Source organism: Podospora pseudocomata (assembly GCF_035222375.1).
Source record: "Podospora pseudocomata strain CBS 415.72m chromosome 2 map unlocalized CBS415.72m_2.2, whole genome shotgun sequence".
Taxonomy (NCBI): Eukaryota; Fungi; Ascomycota; class Sordariomycetes; order Sordariales; family Podosporaceae; genus Podospora; species Podospora pseudocomata.
In genome coordinates, this window is record NW_026946366.1 from 1,574,811 (window position 1) to 1,597,885 (window position 23,075).

At 50.7% G+C, this 23,075-nt stretch overlaps 8 protein-coding genes across 8 annotated transcripts; 5 read left to right on the forward strand and 3 right to left on the reverse strand.

Moving 5' to 3' along the window:
• Positions 1 to 178: 178 nt before the first annotated feature.
• On the reverse strand, positions 179 to 3,397 carry QC762_209190 (uncharacterized protein; the record flags this gene model as incomplete). Its single annotated transcript, XM_062887823.1, has 2 exons — positions 2,864 to 3,397; positions 179 to 2,809 (listed from the first exon to the last, which is right to left on the reverse strand). Exons 1-2 carry the CDS (start codon positions 2,930 to 2,932, stop codon positions 179 to 181), a joined length of 2,700 nt encoding a protein of 899 aa, XP_062745989.1. The 5' UTR covers positions 2,933 to 3,397.
• On the forward strand, positions 3,273 to 5,387 carry KTR4 (putative mannosyltransferase ktr4). Its single transcript, XM_062887824.1, has 3 exons — positions 3,273 to 3,840; positions 3,901 to 4,780; positions 4,836 to 5,387. Exons 1-3 carry the CDS (start codon positions 3,690 to 3,692, stop codon positions 4,990 to 4,992), a joined length of 1,188 nt encoding a protein of 395 aa, XP_062745990.1. The 5' UTR covers positions 3,273 to 3,689; the 3' UTR covers positions 4,993 to 5,387.
• Positions 5,318 to 7,209, reverse strand: QC762_209210 (uncharacterized protein). The gene is made up of 2 exons (XM_062887825.1): positions 6,762 to 7,209; positions 5,318 to 6,448 (listed from the first exon to the last, which is right to left on the reverse strand). The coding sequence occupies exons 1-2, from the start codon at positions 6,808 to 6,810 to the stop codon at positions 5,409 to 5,411; spliced, it is 1,089 nt and encodes a 362-aa protein (XP_062745991.1). The 5' UTR covers positions 6,811 to 7,209; the 3' UTR covers positions 5,318 to 5,408.
• A 207-nt stretch (positions 7,210 to 7,416) lies between these two features.
• QC762_209220 (uncharacterized protein) lies at positions 7,417 to 10,572 on the forward strand (the record flags this gene model as incomplete). The annotated part of the gene is made up of 3 exons (XM_062887826.1): positions 7,417 to 8,035; positions 8,100 to 9,050; positions 9,109 to 10,572. Exons 2-3 carry the CDS (start codon positions 8,883 to 8,885, stop codon positions 10,570 to 10,572), a joined length of 1,632 nt encoding a protein of 543 aa, XP_062745992.1. The 5' UTR covers positions 7,417 to 8,035; positions 8,100 to 8,882.
• Positions 10,573 to 14,705: 4,133 nt separating this feature from the next.
• Positions 14,706 to 15,820, forward strand: QC762_0041570 (uncharacterized protein; the record flags this gene model as incomplete). The annotated part of the gene is made up of 2 exons (XM_062883373.1): positions 14,706 to 15,233; positions 15,284 to 15,820. The coding sequence occupies 2 exons, from the start codon at positions 14,706 to 14,708 to the stop codon at positions 15,818 to 15,820; spliced, it is 1,065 nt and encodes a 354-aa protein (XP_062745993.1).
• A 397-nt stretch (positions 15,821 to 16,217) lies between these two features.
• QC762_0041580 (uncharacterized protein) lies at positions 16,218 to 18,633 on the forward strand (the record flags this gene model as incomplete). The annotated part of the gene is made up of 7 exons (XM_062883374.1): positions 16,218 to 16,470; positions 16,521 to 16,704; positions 16,766 to 16,772; positions 16,816 to 16,882; positions 16,939 to 17,571; positions 17,695 to 18,022; positions 18,216 to 18,633. The coding sequence occupies 7 exons, from the start codon at positions 16,218 to 16,220 to the stop codon at positions 18,631 to 18,633; spliced, it is 1,890 nt and encodes a 629-aa protein (XP_062745994.1).
• Positions 18,634 to 19,052: 419 nt separating this feature from the next.
• QC762_0041590 (uncharacterized protein) lies at positions 19,053 to 21,473 on the reverse strand (the record flags this gene model as incomplete). The annotated part of the gene is made up of 3 exons (XM_062883375.1): positions 19,053 to 19,634; positions 19,683 to 21,218; positions 21,405 to 21,473. The coding sequence occupies 3 exons, from the start codon at positions 21,471 to 21,473 to the stop codon at positions 19,053 to 19,055; spliced, it is 2,187 nt and encodes a 728-aa protein (XP_062745995.1).
• Positions 21,474 to 21,732: 259 nt separating this feature from the next.
• QC762_0041600 (uncharacterized protein) lies at positions 21,733 to 22,734 on the forward strand (the record flags this gene model as incomplete). Its single annotated transcript, XM_062883376.1, has 2 exons — positions 21,733 to 21,790; positions 21,986 to 22,734. The coding sequence occupies exons 1-2, from the start codon at positions 21,739 to 21,741 to the stop codon at positions 22,732 to 22,734; spliced, it is 801 nt and encodes a 266-aa protein (XP_062745996.1). The 5' UTR covers positions 21,733 to 21,738.
• Positions 22,735 to 23,075: the final 341 nt, after the last annotated feature.

Below are 23,075 nucleotides of genomic sequence, written 5' to 3' on the forward strand. Positions count from 1 at the left end.
TCGTCGGAGCAGCCCCACCAAAGCTTTGGCCGCCACACAGCCTTGGCACGGTCTTCGTGTGACGCTTGCCCAAATAGGCAGTTTGTGGACTAAATTTCGTGCTGCGTCTCACACCAGAGAGGATGTTGGTGGCCAGGGGATACAATGTAGGTATACTATGGTGGAAACTACTACGCTATCAGTCCTTGATCCCAACCTCCAACATCTCGGCCAGCAGATCCCACTTCACGGCTGCCTGTTCCTTGCTGGCCCTCGCCACGCCCCTGAGCCCCCCAGCAACGAACCTCAGGTGTCTCTCAAAATCACCTTGATACTCCTTCAACAAGACATGGTGCGGTTTCCCCTCGTTAACCTTTGCGCTCTGTTTGATTTTCCACTCCAGACCTTGGTTTTCCTTGTCCGTGTCATCGTCTTCGTCATTTCTTCTCTTTGGTTTCGGTGTTGCTGCCGCACATTTGGCCTTGGCTTTCACTGGTGAGGTGTAAGGAGAAGAGATCACCGATAACCTTGTAATCTCATGTTCCTCCTTCTCCAGCCTCGCCATTTCTACTTTCTGCGCGTCCGCAACCTTGATAGCCAGATCAAAAATGTCCAGCATGCAGTCCCGAATAGGCTGCAATTTGGCGCCATGGCATGCCTCATGGATGATTCTGTTCACAAAGTTGGCATGGGCTTTGATCATGTCGTCCACATCCCCCGCATCTCCCAAGTTAGCTCTTAGTTTTGCTGTGTTAGGAGCCAGCACGAGGGTCGTCAAGTAGGTAAGGATGGCGTCGCAGAACCAGAGGAGTTTCGTTCGCAGCATGTAGTATTGCCCCATTGGACCAGTCGCAGCGAGGCTTCCTCGGGGGTGGAAATTCTTGACTGGATGCTTCAAGACATGTATCGCTCTGCGGACCTGCAGCAAAAAGGTGAATATCGTCTGATATCCCTGTATTGACTCCTTTGTGACTACAATCTGCACTGGCCAGTTCAGACGACACCCAAGACGGATAGCAGGGAGGTTGACTCGAACAGAGCTCCGGCCAGCAATGACACTGTGAACAACAGTACGAGGATCGATTTCGGCAAAGATGCGGTAGTTGTCGAGAGATGCCGAGAAAGCCTCCTGAGCAATCTCGGTCAACGTAAAACGATCTTTCCAGCTGCTGCTAAAGTTGTCGAGGTGTCTGAAGACAGCCGAGGCCAAGGCGTCGGATTTGGAGCCGTCCGACATGAGGTATACTTCTTCAAGCATGTCTAGACTCTGGAGCAGTCCATAAGAGTTGTAGAGTAGCTCTTGAAGAGTGGCCGCTGCAGTGTGGTGCTTGCTCTGGATCCACGCATCAAAGGCGGCGCTGAAGAGCTCCGAAAAGGGGGCGAACTCCAGGTGGTCTGGGCAAACAGTAGCAAAGTCCATCCTGGGTTCGTCTGTTGCTCGGTATTTGCTGGCGGCCGCATGTCGCTTCATGTTTTTCAACACCACAATACTTTTGCCCGCAGTGAATATTCTGTGGATAGCAGGTTTGAGAAAACGCGGTGCGTGCAGGTGGCCTTCTGGGGAGCGCAGCAAGTTGAACTGTCCCTTCCAAATATGAGGCAACGGAAGCTTGGTAGAGGACTCCGACACAAAGAATGTTCGGTCCCCGGGCAGAAGTCTTCCTTCTTCCATCCACAGGCGAATTGGCTTGAGATAGATCTGAAAACAGTCGAGAAATAAACTACCTAAAAGATGGTAGGTGTCCCGGTGCGCTTGGAGCTGAGCCATCCCCGCCGCATCGTATAGTAGCTCAAGATATCGGAAACCATGAGTGTTTCTTTCCTCCTGAAGCTGACGGATGATATCCGAGAGCGCATAGAGTGGTTTCAGAATCGGCTGCACTTCGGTCAAGATGCCCACCAAGCTCACCACCACATCCTCCTTAATCGCAACATATCTGCCTTGAATTCTCGCCAACTTTCCGTCGAGCGAGGTCAGGGCCTTTTGTAGAGAACTCCCAAAGACCTGCAAGAGAGGCGACTGTGCTTTCCTTTTGGAAAAGGCTCGTAAAGGTGCGAGCTTACGACCGCACTCAGCAAAGGAGTTAAAGAGAGCGGTTGATGCTTCCGTTGAAATCCCTTGGAGCTGGTAGAGCGGACTTGGGCTACAGTCCGCATCGAAAAAGGTTGTCGGTAAGCCACTAAGCATAAACAACACCTCTCGGAGCAACTGTAATGTTGATATGGTCACTTTTTCAGGCTGTTCTCCTCCATTCTTTGTTGAAGCGTCTCGCCATGACAATGCTTCCTTGACATGTTGCAGCAGCTCTTCTCCTTGGGGTTTGAACGCACTGTCCAATGCTGTGCATGGTGCTCTGTCGTCTACCGAGGAAGCTGATGTGAGTGATTCAACGGAAGCGACCGTTCTGAGGTCGGCGACCTCTTCGTCGTCACTTGAATCTGGGGCGTGGCGGTTGAAGAGCCAAATGTCTCGTTCCTGTACCCAACCATCTTCTCTGGCAATGTCTTTCCATGTTAACTTTGGTGGGGGTATTTCCTCGGGTACAATGAGCGCGTCAAGCGCAGTGAGGTCAGTCTTTTGAGCCGGCTGGTCGGCGAGCTCGAGGAGAAAGTGGAAGACATCAGGCGTAAATTTGTTGTGATGCGGTTCCAGTGCCTCGAGTCGCTTGCGAAAAGCATCTGCAAGTGCATCCCTTCCAACGACACGGAAACGTTCCTCCAGGCCCTTGAGTCTGTCTTCGACCTCAAACTGATTGGTCCTAAGATAAGTATGGTTGCGAAGAAGACGGAGAACAGCCTCCCGAAAAATATCTCGGGTCTCTTGATCAGACTTATGTCGTGTTAGTCAAACTGAGGATCACAGCCAAGCCTTGGTGGAACTTACTTCGGGAATCCCAACGATGGCGTCCACCAGTTCATCGGTCGAGGCACCCAGTTGCGCGAGAAAAGCCATGCTGATCTGGTCTCCCTAAGCGGAGCATTCTGCCAACACGGATTTCAAAAACCCAGATGCCGCCTCAAGGTCAAGGGGTGGATGCAGGCTCCGCGCTGGCTCACTGTCCGAGGATGTTTGTTGTTTTAAGCTTTCTTGAGTGGGACGCGAAACGGGAGACCACTTTACGCGGTACCCTAGTTACATGCTGAAGTGGTTTGGGAATAACCGACACGAGATGCTGCAACACCACACCTTGTGTTCCAAGTCCACACGAGGTAATGTAATGGAAAAGAGACCAGACGCTCTCCAATGCGAAGCTTATCATGTTTATATCTTTTTCGACACAAAAGAGAGTTAAGAATCGTCAACTGGTCAAGTCTTCCAGAAGACTTGAAGAACTCTACGCACGGGCCACGAAGATAAGAGCTGATCGTCGCTTATCGCTGACATCAAACCGCCTGCCGCCCCTTTTCGTGAATTTTTCGGCCCGCATTTGGTTCCACTGCGCTGGGCGCTGCTTTAATTGCCATCCACCCAGTCCAACGTGCCGAAGGGACCAGCCAACGGCTGATTTGAACGACGCAGCTCGGGTTTGGCGTCGCAACCATCAACCAACAAAAGACACACTCGACCGACGCTTCAAACACGCCGTCACGACCATTTTGACCTTTCTTAACACCGAAATTACATCACAGGCTCCAAGGCCGTATTCGCCGGCAGTTGACACCGATACGAGAACCCCACGACATACCGACCCCTCGGCGGATTCGCAAGGATGGCCATTGCTCGCCCCGTAAGGGTCCTGGGCTTTGCGGCCGTGGTGATGTGGTTCTTCTTCATCTGGCAGGTCTTGAAACCGACATCACCACCAAAACACAAGGCCAAAGAGATCATCAAGTCATTCGAACGAGATCCAAACCTAGACCGTACGCCAACCCCGTTTCCGATACACCATGGCATCGCGCGCTGACACTGCTATCAAACAGCAACGGGAGAGCCAGAAGGCATTTTAGTTCACGCATCCGAGGAATATGCACCCGGCCCCGCGGGCACCGCCCGAATCAATGCCACCCTACTTGCCCTCGTACGAAATGAGGAGCTCAACGACATGCTCTCCTCCATGCGCGACCTCGAAAGAACATGGAACCACAAGTTCAACTACCCCTGGACCTTCTTCAACGATGTCCCTTTCACCGAAGAATTCAAGAAGAAGACGCAAGCTCTTACCAAAGCAGAATGCCGCTACGAACTCATCCCGAAAGAACACTGGGCTGTCCCCGAATGGATCAACATGGACCTCTACAAGGAATCCACCCAGATTCTCAAGGAAAAGAAGGTCCAATACGCCGACATGATTTCCTACCACCAAATGTGCCGCTGGAACAGTGGCCTCTTCTATCACCACCCTGCTTTGGCCAATACGCAGTACTACTGGCGCGTGGAGCCCAAGGTTCACTTCTTCTGTGATGTCGACTATGATGTCTTCCGCTACATGCAGGACAACAACAAGACCTACGGCTTCACCATCAATCTCTATGATTCTCCCGACTCGATCCCTACTCTGTGGCCCGAGACCCTGAAATTCATTGCCGAGCACCCCGAGTATGTTCACGAGAACAACGCCATGGACTGGCTGACGGATAAGGTCCGCCGGCCAGACCATAACAAGAAGGCTAATGGATACTCGACTTGCCACTTCTGGTCGAACTTTGAGATTGCCGACATGAGCTTCTGGAGGAGCAAGGCGTATGAGGATTACTTCAACCACCTGGACCGGACTGGGAATTTCTTCTACGAGAGATGGGGTGATGCGCCGGTGCATAGCATTGGACTGGGATTGTTTGAGGATAAGAGCAGGATCCACTGGTATGTTGTCACTCTAATGACTTTTGTGGGATATACGCTGACGAGTGACCGACAGGTTCCGCGATATCGGATACCAACATATCCCCTTCTTCAACTGCCCCAACTCGCCCAAGTGCAAGGGCTGTGTGACGGGTCGCTTCACGGACGGAGAGTCGTTCTTGTATAGAGAGGACTGCCGGCCAAACTGGTTCAAGTTTGTCAGTCAAGGGTAATGAGCTTGATGCTAACGTGGCTGCACTGTATACATTTTGATCATCGAGATCCTTGGCTTCTCTGGGACGGGGGTTTTATTTTGGATTATGACTATAATCATGCACTCACACGCCACACAGGGGAAGGAATTTGGGAAAGACTGAGCGACAAAACAGGTGTCTGGCGCAAGCGGGGATTTTGACTGGTTTATTGGCTATTCTAATGAGGCTGTTACATATACATACTACGAAAAAGGGGGGTAACGTTAGGGGTGGAAGGGAGGCTACACGGCTTGGTGTAGAGGGCAACAAAGAATTATGCAAAAAGTAAATGCATACAGCATGTTGTGTGAGAGAGGGGCTTCACTGCTCATGTTTTACTAGGTTAAATAGAAGAAAAGAAGATGCGACAACCAAACCTGGCTAATGACGTCTCTCTAGAGCTCGCCATACACGTTGACCACCCCACTGGTACCCCCAACACAGAACTGGTTCCCAAAACCCCCTTCCTTCCACGCGATACAACTAACCACATTCTTCCTCGCCTTTTCTTTCCCATCTCTCCCGATAGTAACCTTTTTGTTACTGGCATCACCACCCCACGGCACCGGCACCGTGGCGACCAGCTTTCCAGTGAGCAAATCCCACGCCCAAATCTTGCCCTCCTCCTGACTGGTTGTTCCCGTCACCCCCGCCGCCTCGGAAGTGAGCTCATCCCCCGCAACAACATACCTCTCCTTCCCACCAAGACAACTCTGCACTCTTAATTCAGTGTTTTTCCAACCCGGGTGCTCGTACGTCTTTAAGCAAGTCCCATCCCGGCGATCAAACAGCCGCATCTTGCTGTCCAACCCCCCCACCAGCACCGTTTTTCCATCTTTAGACAAACTCAAGCTCGTGACCGGCGTGCCAATGACATCTGTGGTACACCGTCCCATACGAATGTCATAACTCCTCACTCTGCCGTCTACACTCCCGGTTATGAGCTCTGGGTTCCCATTTTGGGGGACAGCAAGAGAAGTGATCGCGTCTTTGGCGTCGCTCAGTACTTGGACAGGTTTGTTGCTGTTGGATTTGACGTCCCAGATTCGGACGGTTGTGTCGTGGCCGCCGGATATGACGAGGCTGTCGTCGTGGCCGGAGAAGAGGACTGCGTTTACGCGGCCGGTGTGGGAGTGGGCTGTGGAGGCTGAGCCGAGGCGGCGGAGAGGGAGGGCGGTGGTTACGTCCCAGAGGAAGACGGTGCGGTCGCCGCCGGAGGAGGCGAAGCGGTCGTTGAGGGAGGAGACGCTTAGGGAGAGGACTTCGTAGGTGTGGGCGCCGGTGTAGGTTTGGATGAGGCGGCCGGTGGGGGGTGAGTTGGGGAGGGGGGAGGGGGTGGTGGAGGTGGGGTTGTAGAGGCGGATGGAGCGGTCGGAGGAGCCGGTTAGGATGTAGGTTGAGGGGGGGGAGGAGTAGGTTAGGGCGTGGATGGGGCCTGGTGAGGGGGTCAGTAAGTGGTTTCTTCAAGGGGAGGCGGGTCAAGGTCGTTGTGAATGTCTCTGTCTGTCTAATCGGCGTGTTGGCGGGTACTCGTGAAGGGGATGAGGGAGAATCAGCATGGAATATGGGGGGGATGAGTGGCCCTAAGACAGCGATGATCTCAAACTGTTCATCGTGGACAGTCAGATAGCTCAAGGCTTGAAGTGGGGCTCAGCTCATGTAAGCCCATAGGGAGATGCAGTTAAGGGGGATCAATGTTGTCTGTAAGTACGCAGAAGGGTGTCATCAGAAGATGATTTGTTACCTACCATTGGACCCGACAAGCTGGGCTACAGGCCGTGTGGGAAATTCAGACATATTTCTTGAGATCCAGATGTTCTTCAGTCCCTTGGCGTGAATCTCCACCACCAGTCGCCCCTCAAGCCGCTATCACTCCCTCCGAAGCGCAAACCAGACGATGTGTAATACTAAAGAAGCTGCCACTTTTGTTTTATATAAAATATGCTGGTGTGGTATCCAACCAAGGGCGCCGTTCTCTTCGGTATGTTGACTTGGTTTGGGTTTAGTGATGATACGATTGAGCAGGCCTTGCACGCGATTACAGAGCTTTCGTTTGTAAACACATCCGGAGCGGTATAGACAAGTTTGTAATCCTCAGCCGGATGATTACTGCAGAGACAGTTTACCGAATGGGTGGGTGAGATGGTGGTGTGTGTGGTACAAGTCAAGATGTGAGGTCGTTGTGGGACCCCCACTTTTCTGTGAACTGAGCGCGGTTAAAAGTGGGGCCGTTCAGCTCTCTTTGGCTTGTTTATTGGCCCGTGAGATTTCGGAATTCGGAGGTCAACGGCAGTGTACTACACTAAGTATTTGCTGTGGTCAGACAAGTCCCGTCCCTTGTCAGATCCTAATTGGACTTGGGGCCAATCATTCTATCGAATACATCAACTTGCAATTGAGAACTAGCCAACTCTAGTGTCAGCTATGCAGCGCTTATCATTGATAATAACTCGACTTCAGCCTGCTCAAACCTTTGACTTCCAATTCCTATAAACCTGGAAGTCCTTGCATCAGAAGTTGAGAAAGGGAAAGAACGATCAGCTTGTTTGTCTCTTTCCAATCTCTGGGAAGGAACTCTCCGGATGGGACCTATCCCGGTCGGTACCTCCACTTTCAAAGGATCAGGTTTAGAAACCCCCCTCCGAGTGGGTGAATTTACGATGAGGTGATACCCAACAGATCAATCAAGTACCACCCCTTTCTTGGCTTTCTGCTGATATGCATTCTGCGTGTTCCGTGCATGGCGCATACATCTCAGGCATACCGCTGTGGGTCTTTCTACTGGCATCTATCAACCGGCACCGGTCCTATGATCCTATCAGCAGAGTCTGTCAAGAACATAACATGCAACAGCATGGCACACTCTCTACTAGCGTAAATACAACATGGTGACACAACCTTATCGCTCCCCTACTATCGATCATCTATTTACATATACTTCCACTTCTTGGCTTTCTTGGTCCTTTTGCCCTCCAAATTGTCCGATCCTGGGATTTCTGCATCATCCATGCTTCCTATCTGGGTAGGTGCACCGTCAGATTCTGTCACCGCCTCCAACTCGTTACTGACATTTTTTTTCTCTTCAGGGGCGTCAATGTCACCCCACGACTGCCCTGTTGCCGTGATCCTTCAATACAGTCAAAACAAGCCGCCGCTAGTGGAGGCTAGCGCCTGCCCACCAACCCACGATGTCGCAGAGCAGACCACCTAAGACCGCAAGCGAACAGTCTCGCCCACTTTTCACCCGCTAGCTATGGGCCTAAATGTAACGGCAAACCGTTGCTCAGCACTAAGGCCCGTTGTACATTATCATCGCAACAGGCAGCAAGATACCGGCCAGTCGGCTTTGGCGTTTGTGGCTGTAGCCATGGTGCGATTTGACAAGACGATGACAACCGCATTTTTCACCTTAACCGAGTATGCCATAAACACTAGTTTGGTAACTAAGTGTCCTTATCGGTTTCGCCTCAAAGATACCTCGCAGTCTCGGCACTTACAACGCCCCTGCATTACATGCTTTGAATTCCTGACTTGTCTCGAACCGAGGTCTACGCTCTATTACTCGCAGGAATAAACCATCCGTCAGACATGCATCTTGAGACAGACGCACAGAATCGAAGATCGACTCCTGCAGCGATGAGAAGCCCCTGTCTATTCACAACCAAACTATCAGGATTCAGGGGTGTGCTTCCCTGCTTATTCCCCGACTCATGGGATACTTTCCGGTTGTATATAAGATGGCTTGAGCAGCGTTGCTCTGGAATGCTGTTTGTCGCATGACAACTCTGCTTGGTTGATTTGCTTTCTCCCAAATCATCGTTCTGGTCTGACATAATCACCTCTATCCACGCTGCCGTGTCTCCTATACAATGGCTCGCCAATATGACAACATCATATTTGACTTGGGCGATGTGTTATTCCATTGGGATGCAAGCACTGTTACTGCCCTTCCAAAGAAAACCATCCGCGCCATGATGAATACCACCATCTGGTTAGATTATGAGCGGGGCTTCTTGTCGCCGGGGCAGGCACACAAGGTATGGAAATTTTCTTTCACCCTCAAGATACATGAACAATGCTAACTCCGGACCTCAGCTGTTGGCTACCGAGCTAAAGACCACACCAGAGCTAGTGGCCGAGTCACTTGAGCAAGCTCAGTTGACACTCCGCCCTGATGCTGAGATGACTGATCTGATCCTGAAGCTCGCAGCAGCACGCACAAGATCGGGGCAAGCCAAGGTTAGGATTCTTGGTCTCTCGAATATTGCCAAAGACCACTTCATCGGCATTCAAAAGATCCAATTCCCGTGGCATCTCTTTGATCGCATCTTTACTTCCTGCGACACGGGAATGCGCAAGCCAGACTTGTGCATCTACCAGCACCTGATCAAGGAGACTGGGATCGACCCTGCTCGGACTATTTTCCTTGATGACCGTGTTGAGAACATTTTTGCGGCTCGTAGTCTCGGTTTGAGAGGCGAGGTGGTCGGTCGTCTGGGACCCGAAAGGTCGCAGTTAGTTCGTCTTCTTACGAACCTCTTACTGCCTGACGACACTATAATTCGCGCCGAGGGGTTCTTGAGGTCCCGAGCGGGTAACCACCTCTCTGAGTTCGAAGGGAAGGACGTGTCTTTCCGCGACAACTTTTCGCAGCTTCTCCTATGGGAGCTCACGGGAATGGAAGAGCTTGTGTATCTCACCTGGCCAAGCCGTCCATCACCTGAGGTATCTTCAGCTTCGTCACCGGTCGATACCATTTCCAATCCAGACTCCGCCGTGGAGCTACTCCTAGACGAGAGCCCCTCTAGCTCGCCCCAAAAAGTTAAACCCGCCACCACCTCATCCCCGTTCTGGAATTACTTCTCCTCCCAACCAGTCCTCACAACCAACACGTTCCCCGCCGACGCAGATACCACGTCGATCGCTTACCTCAGCCTGCCAGAACAGCACCTCTCTTCGGTGGTGCCGCCATCAGAAGCCATGGCCGCCATGGCAGCCAACACGAGCGCCGATGGTATCATCCAGGTCTACTTTAGCTCTTCCCGTCCGCACACCTGCCCTGTAGTCTGCGTTAATGTCCTTCGGTTCTTTAACAAGTTTTCTTCTACTCCCGTTGAAACCGACGATCGCCTCAAGCCCACTGTTGACTTTGTCATCAACTCGCTTGCTAACAGGGCGTATGTTCACGGCAGCAGGTACTACGTCCCAGAGGCGTTTTTGTATTTTGCCGCGCTGTTCTACAATGAGTGCAAGGGGAGTTCACCTGGTTTGTGGGGGAGGTTGGATGAGCATATGAAGGGGGCTTTGTTGGAAAGGTTGAGGGTGTCGGCTGCGGGGAATGCGGCTGCGCTGGCGATGAGGGTGAGGGCTTGCCAGGCTGTTGGGTTGGGGAGCGAGGTGGCGAGGGGGGATTTTGAGGAACTGTTGGGGTTGCAGAGGGGGGAGGATGGGGGGTGGCCGGCAGGGTGGTTTTGCAGGATGGGGAGGACGGGGGATGCGATTGGGAATAGGGGGTTGACTACGGGGATGGTTTTGAGGGTTTTGAGGGATTGGTCGTGATTTTGGAGGACAGAGGCTCCAGTTGGGTGGGGGAAGTTGGGCTGTGTGAGTAGGGGGTAAGTAAACAATGATGGAGGCGTTGGCCGGGGAACGTGAAAAGGGGCTTCAACTAGGCACATCAAACTGTTTATATTGAAAGAGAACTTAGAGAAAATGATTTTTCCATCCATATTTCGTTCTTTTCGAATGATATACATAATTCCATGGTGTTTCCATGTCTTGTACCTATGACGAAGCCCAGTTTAAAGTGTTTGTATTGCTACAGGTAAGCTCAGTAATGACGCTTTTGGGCTGTGTACCGCCTATGTGCTCCCAACCAAACTGCATAGGTACCTTAGATAGCCACGCAAAAACTCTCGCGCTGCATGATCTCATAATGCTCTTCTTTTTTCACGACAAATATTCCCTGATAACCCATACCGCCACCTATCAATTTCAGCAGTCACGCCTTCCATCACCAACAATATGCCCACCAAAATCTTCTCCATCTCCGCCCTTATAGGTATGACCATATCGGCAGCCAACCCGCCAGATTCCTCACGCGAGTTCGAACTGCTCCAAGCCCGCCAACCAGAAGAAGCGCCCAAACTGGCAAAGTCAGGAACAGGGATGAAAAGTTGCGTTAAAAAGGTATCTGGATCGAGCCTTGAAGCTGTAGCCACAAGTATACCCATTAGTTATGGCAGTATCAAATAAAAGAGAACGAATGAATCCTCCAGCCAGGCTACACTGCTTTGTGGCTGCTTATTGTGTATCCTCGAGTGTCTAAGGTAGATACTGATGGTGAATGCCAAGACTTGGTGCTGGGGTCATGTGGAGCTAGCTCAAAAATGAGCAAAAACATACAACACCAGGGATTCCCCAGTGGTCACCCACCTGAGTACTAGTCTGGCCCTTGGCAGCTTATCTAGGGGAGAGCGGACGGGATCCCGAGTTTTCTGCCAGGTATGGTCGTATGTGACAATTGTGGCTGGAGTTAGAGTTTATACAACAACAATAGTTTGTGCCTGGCCGATATGAAATGTGATGGCCGAAGTTTGAGGGGAACGTACAGCGTTCTGTTTCATGTCGAGGATTCCTCGCTGATCCTATCTCTTCTAAATCTGCTCATGATTCATGAACTTTGAACTTGTCGCCCTGGCTGTTGCCGCCCTCGTTCTAGGCGCTAAAATTGACCCTCACGCCTGCCCTGGTTGCTATGCCCGACACAGTAACCAGCCCTTTGAATACATGCCATGATATCCGTCTGAAACTGTGTTCATATCACGATTCTCTCATAATTTTTAGTGCTGAATCCCTGAGTTGGTGTACCTACAGTACCAGAGACAAATTTGACATCTACCTCAAGGCTACCAATCCTAAGTATCAATGATCCTATCATCTATCCCCAATCAAGAAACCACTTAATTCTTCGTGCAAGCCCAAAAAAAAGTGCGGTTTGTCCAAATCCCCCGCTAGGACTTACGCAAAAGATACAGACTCAGATTCAATATGCGTGCCCCTTGCCAGACCTCCATCAAGACCAAACCTGATGTCATTCGCAACAAGTTGTTTGGGCATTCTTTGCAGGATTTCATCACCGTCATGTTTCTTTTACTTGCCCCCAGTGCTCCCTTTACCGCGCAGACCTCAGCTACCAAGGTGATGTCATGAAAGCTTAGGGGGAAGGGTGTCCTCCACCTCTCCCGCCTGCCTTCCAAGTGTCCCCAGCCCCTTCCTCCCATGACAACCTCAGTACATCGGCCTACCCCCGTTCCCTCCTACCTCCAGAACGAGCCAAGCACACCATTTAAGCCCAATCAAAGCTGCTTGGTACCATAGAAAGCGGGCAGATGGTGTAATGCGCCAATGATGACCACAAATAATCCATTCATTTTAATGGGATGAGGGTTCAGTCTCAAGTCAAACAAATTCTTAGAATGAATACGGCACTGGGGAATTGAGGCGCTGGGGAATTGAGGGCCTGGGGGATTGTCGGACTGGGGGTTTATAACTCAATGAAACATCTCAAGAAAGAAACATTGTTTCTTATGATGAGAAAAACAAAGGTTTAAGTTCTGAGACGCATTCTTTTTAAATAAACCACGGGAAGCATAGGGTGTTGTGATGGAATCGTACCTTTGATGATTTTGTCCCTGCGGGGAAAGAAAGAAATGGCAGAGGAAGACAGAAATTTATACTGCATTGGACCTGTGATAAAGTTTGCTCAATTGTGTTTAAACTTCATGACGCGAAATGGCGGTGGCAATCCGGCTTGCGCATGTTAAGCGCCTTGCAGCTGTTATCAGTCAGCCTCACGATGCTGAGGATATAAGCTTCTTAGACTATATGTTGATGTTGGGACGTACGAACACCTTGTCGAGTCCCTTGCTGAGCTCCAATGGATCCCATGTTTCTTGTATAGACATATTTCTATATGGATATATTGTCTCTTGTGAATATACTTGAATAATATCCATGAATGATTTGCTAATAAGCATTGAATCCAATAATTTACCCTTGAACAGTAACTTAACAATGAAAAGATGAAAGCACATGATTCACCTGTTGTCATCAGACCGGCTGCTCGAATCCACTGACGGGACTTGAGCTGAGTTTTGTGGGTGGCGACATATCTGAAAACGTTGGGGCAGTTGTTCAAGGATGGGTACCTCGGTACCTCCTGAGGTTCAGGCAGGACACTTTCAGTTCCGATCGATGCCACCGATATTGGGTATAAGACCAATAATTTCACCTCTCTGAGGGTGCTCTCTCCCATCTTCCTTACTTGCCGAAACAGTAAATTCATGACCCCTGACATTCGCCATGTGCAGCATCAAAACCTTATCCTATTCTTTTCTCTCGTGCTTTCGCCATGCAGTGGACAGCCTTCGCCAAGTATCGTTCAACTGGATCTTGTCTTTCCCAAAAATCAGTCGACATACCAGCCCACATATCCTTTTCTGTGGTATTCGCCATCCACAACCCTAGCATTCTCTGGCCCATCCACTGGATGTTTACATGGCCGCTTCAGTCACTAACGCCAACTGCGAATGGAACTGATCTTGGCTCAGTCAACAACGTCATCTTCTTCAACCTCTCGAGGAACGGCATCTTACCGGACGTTGAGCATGCGGGATCTTGCCCTTTGCCAGTTGGTCCCATGAGCTTCTATACAGTGGGAAAATACCCCTGCCCAGTGCAGCCGGAACTTTCACCCGTCAAGGACTGTGCCTACAAGATCGACCTAAGCACACATTCAAGAGTGGAGGAAAGCATGCTCGTGAGTTTCTCGTGTAAAGGCACGGGGATTTCCTATCCCAACACCACTGGACTTGTCGGGCCGTGTTGAAAGAGCTCGACTGCTTCCGAGGCACATGGACTGAAAGATGGTTGGAGGACATTGTTCGGGGCCGGTGGGGTGGGGATGTTTGGGCTGTTACTTTAACGCCACCATGTAAAACAGACCCTCTTGCCTGCAGCTTCGGCTTAGATTTTCGTTTGCGGGTCGCTGTGGCTTTCATATATTGTGAAGCAGCCCCTCTTTTGTACAGCTTCAAATTTCACAAGGTGCCTGCCTCCTTCTCATCAGTCATTCTCATCAGTCATTCTCAGCAGCCATTCTCATCAGTCACGTTTCTTGATTTGGAAGCTGGGAACGCCACACAAACAAAACTCCACACGATCTTCTTCTGCTTTACGAGTTGTTGGATTGTCTCGACCGGTGAAAGGGGGGGTCAATGGTCCTGTTCATTCCCCAACACCGAGAAAAAATGCGAATAGTGGACACGTCCAGAGGCATGAAGATGGACAAGTCTGAGCCTCGGGGAATTAGTTGGCATGTCAGGCGGAACGGAGCCCCTTTCTGGAGCTCTCTGCCATGGACATCGAGGAACCTCGTCCCGAGGAGCTACTGAGAATGAATGTTGTCCGAAGGCTAACCGCCTTTCGAAAGAGGATGAACGTTCAGTAAACAAGAAACCGAGGTATCCATCAATGTCATTGCACAATGGTATTCGATGGCCTTTGCTCAGGAGTTCCTTCAAAAGACGGTACTCGCCAGCTCTCAGCATCGTAGTGCCCAGACATTCGATGCCATGGATATCACAAAGACTACCTGACACTTTCGGAAACCCAACTACAGGGACCTCAACATGGCTGTTTTCTATCTTATTTGCCTACTTCTTTTCCAACCAGCGGCATCTCAAAGCCTAAAGAGCCTTGCCGGGTACTTTTCTTCTCTTTCGTTGATCAAATGCCCTGTTCGCTGTGACGACTCCGGTCCCTCCCAGAATTGGACTCGTTACCACGCCGTGGATCAGCTTACGACTTGCGACAAGCCACCACATCTCAGCTTTGCGTTCAGCTCATCAAGCCCCAACGTTGACAACCAGGACAATATCACCATACCTTTCGTGGTCCTCAGTTGCTCCACCAATAAAGGGCACTTGGTCCTTGATGAGCAGTCGAAGGTGTTCGACAGCTTGACCAAAAAAGGCGCCAAGAACAGCACCGCCAACATCGAGATATTCTCAGAATCTGTTTCAGACCTTCAAATTCCTGGCCAGAAGTTCGCAGTCATCAGAGAGATCCAGGCATCTCTTCTCTTCAACACCAGCGCAGCAACGGAACATTTTGACGGCAGCATTAAACTTGTGTCAATTATGGAGACACCATATTGGGTGTGTATATTGGGGGAGGACTTGACATGAAGGGCGTGGCTCTCTTCCAGCTAGAAGAGTTCATAGCTCTCGTCCAGGACCGCGACGACAAAACATTGACTGGTCTCCAGCTTTGTGGGGCTAACCGCACCGTACAATACACCATGGGAGTCTTTCTCGACATCACCGCTGATGTGGCACTGAGGCTCTTCAGGGTACAGCATGCACTCGAGGCCTGGTCCTTGTCGCATTGTGTCGTGGGACTTGGTCAACGGGAGTCACTCAAACCTTCCACATTCTGGCTGCGTGAGCCCAGTAGAACAGCCCTTCTCAATGGTACCAACAGCATCGGCAACTGGACGACCCCCGTTTCACCATTCAATCGCGCTATGGCAAAGACATCATCTCATGTGGCCGAGTGCCGGACGATCCAAGTTGCCTCCGGAGATAGCTGCGCATCTCTGGCCCATAAGTGCGGGCTGAAGAACGCCAATGACATCACCAAGTTCAAATCCACAGAAGCACTTTTGTGCCACACTCCGTCCAAGTCAGCACATTTGCTGCTCGGTTGGTACACTGCCCGACGTTCGACCAAAGCCTACGCCTGATGGGACCTGCGCTTGTTACATTGTCAAGAACGGAGATTTTTGCAACAAGATAGCTGCTGCCAGTGGCTTGACGGTCCGGGAGCTGGAGAAGTTCAATGAGAACACATGGGGCTGGAATGGCTGTGACAAGTTATATGTCGGCAACACCTTCTGCCTCAGCAAAGGAAACCCACCACTTTCCGCTCCGGTCCCAAACGCCATCTGTGGACCACAAAAGCCGGGAACCACCTGACCACTGCCGGGGACAGATCTTGCGTTTCTCAATCCATGCCCGCTCAATGCCTGCTGCACTGTCTGGGGTCAATGTGGCACGACATCCGAGTTCTGCACCGTCAAAGGTGCCCCATTCGGTACTCCTATCAAGCCGTGAAGGGTCGGGTGCATCGCCAACTGTGGGATGAAGGTCATCAACAATGCTTCCCCTCCGTCAGAGTTCAAGAGGATAGGCTACTTTGAAGCCTGGAGATCGGCTAATAAAAAGGAGCGGCCTTGCCTGTTTATGGATGCCACCCAGATTCCGACAGGATACACACTTGTGCATTTTGCCTTTGGGGAGGTATCCTCCAGCTTTGCCGTGGGTGTTAGCAAGCTCAAAAACCAGTTCGACAAGTTTGTGAAGATGAGAGGCTTCAAGAGAATCATTGCCTTCTGTAAAGGGACAGCGTCTACTGACCCAAGCTCATTTGGATTTCTCGAGAAGGCGTCAAACCGGGCAACAGGGAGATTTTGGCCACCAACATCGCCAAGTTCGTCGTGGACCCTGATTTGGATGGCGTGGATCTCGATTGGGAGTATCCAGGTGCGCCAGATCTCCCTAGTGCCGACCCGCTCAATGGACTGGCATATCTGGAACTCCTGAAGTTGTTGAGACAGAAGCTTCCGTGGTGAGTGAGATATTTAGCTGGCCATGTCTCTTTTTCCGTCGGCCACTAACGTCGTTTTCAGGACAACAGTTGGCGATCGCTGCTCCCGCTTCCTACTGGTATCTCAAGTAGTTTCCAATTGGGGAGATCAGCAAGGTCGTCGATTACATTGTGTACATGACTTACGACTTGCATGGCCGTGAGTTTTCGATCTGTTTTGCACCGTATAGAAGCGGCCGCTGACTTTGATCCTAGAATGGGACTTTGACAGTCCTTGGTCCTCTCCAGGCTGCCCAGCAGGCAACTGTCTTCGCTCACACATCAGCAGGAAGGAAACCCTCAATGCACTTTCCATGGTCACCAAAACTGGCGTCTCATCAACCAAGCTCATGATCGGCATTACCAGCTATGGTCGGTCTTTTCGGATGGTCGACCCATCCTGCACCGGTCCTATGTGTACATTTACCGGGGCACTCTCCGGAGCAAAACTTGGACGTTGCACACGCACCGCCGGATATCTCGCCAATGCAGAGATTCAGGAGATTTTGCATTACGACAAGTCATCACGCACCTATTACGATGAAGGCATCATGAGTGACATTCTGGTGTACGGATCTGACTGGGTTGCCGACATGAACAACGACAACAAAGGGCGTCGGGAGGCTCTGTGGAAGTCAATGAACTTTGGCGGCGTCTCAGACTGGGCGATTGGCCTTGCCGAGTTTTTACCCAATGATGTCTCTCAGGTTCCGTCACTGTCAATGGAGGAGATCAAGGAAGACTGGGCCAACATCACCTGCAAACACGCATACGCGAGGAATAGCAGCTACAGGGAGTTAGACCGTTGGAAAACCCTCAAGGCTGATGAGGCTTGGAAGCATGTTGTTGGTAAGTAGGACGCTTGCGCAAAGTCCGGCATGCCTTTCCCTGTTTTTGTGAGCCGTCTTCTCAACGGTCCCAATGGCATGTACTGCGGCTCGATATCCTCCACAAACAACTGCCTTGCAACAGTCGAATGCAGTGACGAATCCGAACGCCGGCCGACAGCAGCTCTCCTTTTGAGTTCATTTGTGAAGCTTGCTGGGATCTATTACGAGCTGTACGATGGAATCCAAGCAGCTCAGCTCAGTCTTATCACGACACTGTCCAAGTTCTCGAGCACTTTTGCACCAGAACAAAAGGCGGACGAGTCTTTGACCATGACTTTGAATATCTTGAGTGCTGGCTTCGGTGTGCTGGCAGGCCCAGACTTTGCGAAGGCATTTTCGTCTGGAAATTTCTTCTCTCAGAATCCTGGTATTGGAGAGAAGCTGGAGTCGGCAGTGATGAAGGGCGTAGAGTTTGGCCTGGCTGAGGCTAAGGAATACGCCAAAAAAAAAAACAAAAAAAAACCAAAAAAAAACCCCTGTAGGTCTCGTCCTTCTCCCCATGTCCTTTCATCCTACACATCAGTCAGTTAGACCTTAACACTTCGGCAAATTATTTAATCAATTAACTTATTGTATATTTTACGGCCAACGTAAGCGCTGTAGAAACGAGCCCGTGACGGAGGATCTCGCATCGCAGTTCAACTGGATTGTGATGAGTTGGAAAGAAATTGTCGACATTACACAACGCCAAGCCTTCTCTGAGACGAAAGATGGGGTTTGCTATCTCAGCAGCATGATGAGCAACGGCAAGCTGCTCAAGGTCGAGCCGATGAACAGGTTTGACACGGAATCCGCCATGGTCAAAGTCCTGTACGCCTTCCTGATTCCGCATGTCTGGCATCTCCGAGCCTACAGCCCTGTTCTCATCCACGCCGAGTGGGACTGCCAAAAGGTTGGGGTCGACAAGTATTGTTGTGTCGAGGGAAATTTTTTGCCGTTTTCGGACTCGCTTATGGGGTGTCGCAATAACAAGTGGCATCCCACCCTCTTTGCTGTTCATGTTATTTTCAGCATCATCTGAAAATAATTGTCACTGCGACGTTGAAATTAGCTTGTCGTTGTCAGCAGTAGTAAACATATGAATAAGTTAAGTGTGACGAACCCCTGATCAGAACCTCTGAGAGGGTTACTGAGTTGAAGGCTGCTTCTGAATAACGGTTCGGTGTAGCCAAAAGGTACACAACAGAAGATGGATCAACACTTATCTTGCTATTTAATAATTGGCTGTGGTGCGCCCTGCGCCCCACCCTTATGTCAGGTTCGTGACACGATTGCACGATATCGACAATCTTGGATGCTAACTCTTTATTCCAAAAGTCGCTTAGAGCTACTGTGAGGTTTTCTAAAACATCTATAAATTAACCCATCCTCCCAGGCCCTTCTGGTGTCAAGCTAGAGAAAAGAAATAAAGAGAACGAATAGAGAGAACTTAAAAATGTATTATATGTCACGCGAGAAGCCAATAGTAAAAACTCGCCCTGATGAACAGCCAATGGCTACCACCCGCCCTTGGATTACCGAGCAGGTTGGGCGGTATTCAGGTGGTAACCATAGCACATTCTGGCCGTTACAAATAACCCAGGTCTTATCTGACCCCAACCTATACCCATGCGCCCTTAGATCATCCGCCGAAAAGGCGATCGAGTTAACCTCGTCGCTATGGCCGTGGAGCGTCTGGAGGCATTGGCCCGAGGCGGGATCCCAGATCTTGACGGTACGGTCGTGTGATCCGGATGCGAGCCGCTGGCCATCCGCCGAAAAGGCGACCGAGTTAACCGAGCCGCTATGGCCTTCGAGCGTCTGGAGGCACGCATTCCAGTCCGCTTCTACTACTGGCTTTGCACTGATCCAGCTAGGTTCTTCCGTCTTAAATTTCTTCTTCATTAGACTGCCAAGCGGTGCAAATACGAGGGCTGATGTGTACGCCTGAAGAGGGGCTTGCTCGATTATCCATCTGTAGGAGAGAGCGAACCGGTACGCATCCCGAATAAAGGTTGTTAGCTGCCTTTGATGAATTCGCCCCTGTGTCTCTGTTAGTATGGCTCTCTAGTCTTAGTGATCTATACTTACTAGTAGGCCCTCAAGTTTTCTTATAGCAATAACACCCTCCGACATAGCTCGGAGTAAACTGAGAGCTTCGAGCCAGTAAAGATACTTCTGTTCAAGGAATGTCTGGGCCGCAACCAGTGTGTTGCGTTGTGGCGTGTCTTTATCAGAAATCGACTCGCGGAGATGGTCAACCCAGAAGACGCACGAATACCGGACTGTGGCCAGCGGGTCTGGACATGGCGTTGGAACCCCGTTGATTGGGAATCCCGGTAACTTTAAACCGTATATGTCGCGGTGCAATATCGTAGACATCGCACTTAGCGACCTTAAGAAGACGCTATTGTGTACATCGTCCTTCCCTTGAGGGAAAACCCAACTAACAACGTCTCGTGAATCTTGGTGCGTGCCGTTGCTGAGTAGGAAGTCTTTAGCGGATTGGTGGACGAATGATATCGTGTGTTGGCGTAGTGTCAGGAAAGAGCCGCAAAGCTCTACGATCTCTGTTAGATCCTCGACATTTCCAGAGGAACAGTCTGGCATATCTACGAGGGCTGGTAGTTCGTTTAATGTGATAGGTCGGTATACGACCGAGATGACAGCCAGTATTCTTTGGAGAAGTTTAGCATTTCTCGACTTGTTGATCTGGTCCCTCATCTGTTCATAGATTGCATCGAGCCCAGGCGGAAATGTTGTTAATATCTCCACAGCTTCCCATCTCGAAATCTTGGCGAGCTCTTGACAGACCAACGCTACCCAGAGGAAGGTCCCATGTGCGTTCGTATCCAAATAGCGCTTGACAGCGTCCCGCGTATCGTTATTGTATTTTTTCCGCTTCGCAAGCTTATCTATTTCGGACTGGATATATGTGGTGACAGCAGCGGAGACAGACTCTTCATTCAGCTCAAGACGTAGGTTTATTTTCTGTGTTGCGGTGTTGAGACTCTCCTCGATGTCCGGCCAGTTGCGACTGGATACGAGCCACTTAACTTTCGGGTATGCTGATAACTTGCCTGCGATAAGGTCGAGAAGCAGGTCCCGGTCTCCAGTACACTCGTCAAGCGCGTCAATGATTAGATATGTTCCCTGTAACTTCGGGTCTTCGAGAATGTTGGTAAAAATCTTTGACAATACCACCCATGAAGTGGGGCCTTGGAAGCCCTCTTTCCCCAAACCATAGCAGCTTTCGCGAACGTGTGAAATAAGTTCCGGCTGCTGCTTGGTCACAAGCAGGTAGATCAGCCCACGGAGGACCGCTGTAGCATTGCTGAGGCGATCGTCCGTGGCCTGACAGAAGAAAAACGCGATGTTGTCTGTGCGCGCAGTGTCATTCTCCAGCTCATCAATTATTCCGCAGAGCAACATCGTTTTGCCCTTGCCAGGATCGCCTCTAACCCAGAGCAACTGGCCATCTCGGTTGTCGCGCCATCGGCGGAAATTGTCATGACTGAGAACCCAGCAGTATGACTCTCTGAGGAGACCACCCTTTCTTAACTCGATATTGTCCTTGTCGTGGCGGGGGTCGGTTGCTTGCAGGTGGGTAAGGCATTGTTCGTCTTTCTGGCCTGGAAAACTTGGTTAACGAATCACTCTAACAGCGACGCAGGCGTAGAGTATATATCAAACGTGCCCTCAATATATATATGTTGATGATAGGTTCTAGAATAATACTATGTTAGTATTGTACCGCCGCTTGAATAATGCAGTTGTGGAGATGTATTTTTACGAGTTATCTGAGGGGCCAACATGCTGGGCCGGTGCCTTGGTCTCGTAGTGCTGGCGATTGCTGGCAGGCAATGTATTAGACGATGCCATTCTGGTCTGCTCTCTGATGAGGTAGAGAATATGCGACGATTGCTTTCAAGGCGGCATAGCTAGCAAACCGGTTTGCAGGTTGCCTAATTGCTTGGGAACCGTCCTGAGGCAGACCTGAGAGCTCTCTTCTTGTATCCCGCTCATTATTTGAGAAAGGCGGGGTCGTCGAGCTTCAAGGGGGGTCTTCGTCGGGCTTCAAGGGGGGGTCGTCGTCGGGCTCCAAGCCGCCACAAATGGCTGGCTGGCTTGGTCCAATGTAGAGTACATGGTCGAATCAGCTCCGAGAAGTGGTTGCACTGGCCACATTTTAGCCGCAGGTATGCAGCAATTCTGCATCACTGGCGACTGTGGCTTCTGCAGTCACTCAATAATGGCAGATTTAAGCCCGATTGATTTGGCATAAATACGCCCTGCATGCCCCGAGATGTATGCCCTAAAGAGTCTGTGTCAAGTTCCTCCGAGCCCATAACCACCAGCCTGTCTTAAGCTTCTTACATTGTGACATATACAAGTCGACATGACGGGCGTCGTAGAAGGAATCGAAGCGGTATCTGGGTTGGCCGGCCTCTTCAACACGGCCATAACCTGGTTCGACTACATCCTCGTTGCCAAGCAGGCGGCTCCGCGACTGCAGTCGCTGTTGGTGAAACTCGACGCCGCGCAGCTGCGGCTGACGCGCTGGGGCAAGGCGGCCGGCCTCACAGGCTCGCAGATTGAGGATGAAGAGTCACTGAAGAATTCAGGCTCGTTCCAGCTCGACGAATCGGAGGAGAAGCTAGCGGTCGTGACGTTCCAGGCCGTGGCGGATCTCTTTGAACAATGCCAGAAACTTTGTCACGACGAGCGTAAAGGCAAGAGCAAAGACGGCCCCAGTGCTACAGAGAACGAGGTCAGCCCATTTGGCACGGTTGGCCTGAACTGGAACCCCATGCACCGCTACCTTCATGGGAAAATGCGAGACATCGCCGACGGCCGCAAAAATAAAGTCTCGGTCGCGCAGCGGGTCAAGTTCGCCATCTACAAGAAGGAGCATCTCGAGAAGTTCATCAAAGATATTAACGATCTCATCGACGAGCTGTATAAGATCCATGAACCACCCGTGGAGGAGCAGAAGGAGCTCGGCAAGGAGGAACTAGCGAAGTTTCTTGAGGTCCTGAAGGAGTTGGATGTCGCTTCCGACCGCGATCCCGTCATACGCTCTGCTGTGCAGAATATTCTCAAACAAGAGGCAAGTAGAACTTCGTTTAACCTTGCCGTTTAATACACATCGCTTACATATTACGCAGAACATTGCTACTACTTACAATACGGAGAGCTCCACAGTCCAGAATATAGGAAATCATCAAGGCGGCCAATATACAATGACGGTTGGGGTCGATGGTAGCAAGAAGGGGTGCTAGGTTGTCGGCAAGTGCGAATACATATGGCCTGGAGAAACGTCGCAGGCCACTATAGTGGCCCGACATAAGAATAACGTACATTATAAGCGAGCAACCAATATAAGCGAGCAACCAATATAAGCGAGCGACCAATATAAGCGAGCGACCACTTTTTCACAACCTTTATACCATTATCCTCAATTACTACACAAAAATACTAGGA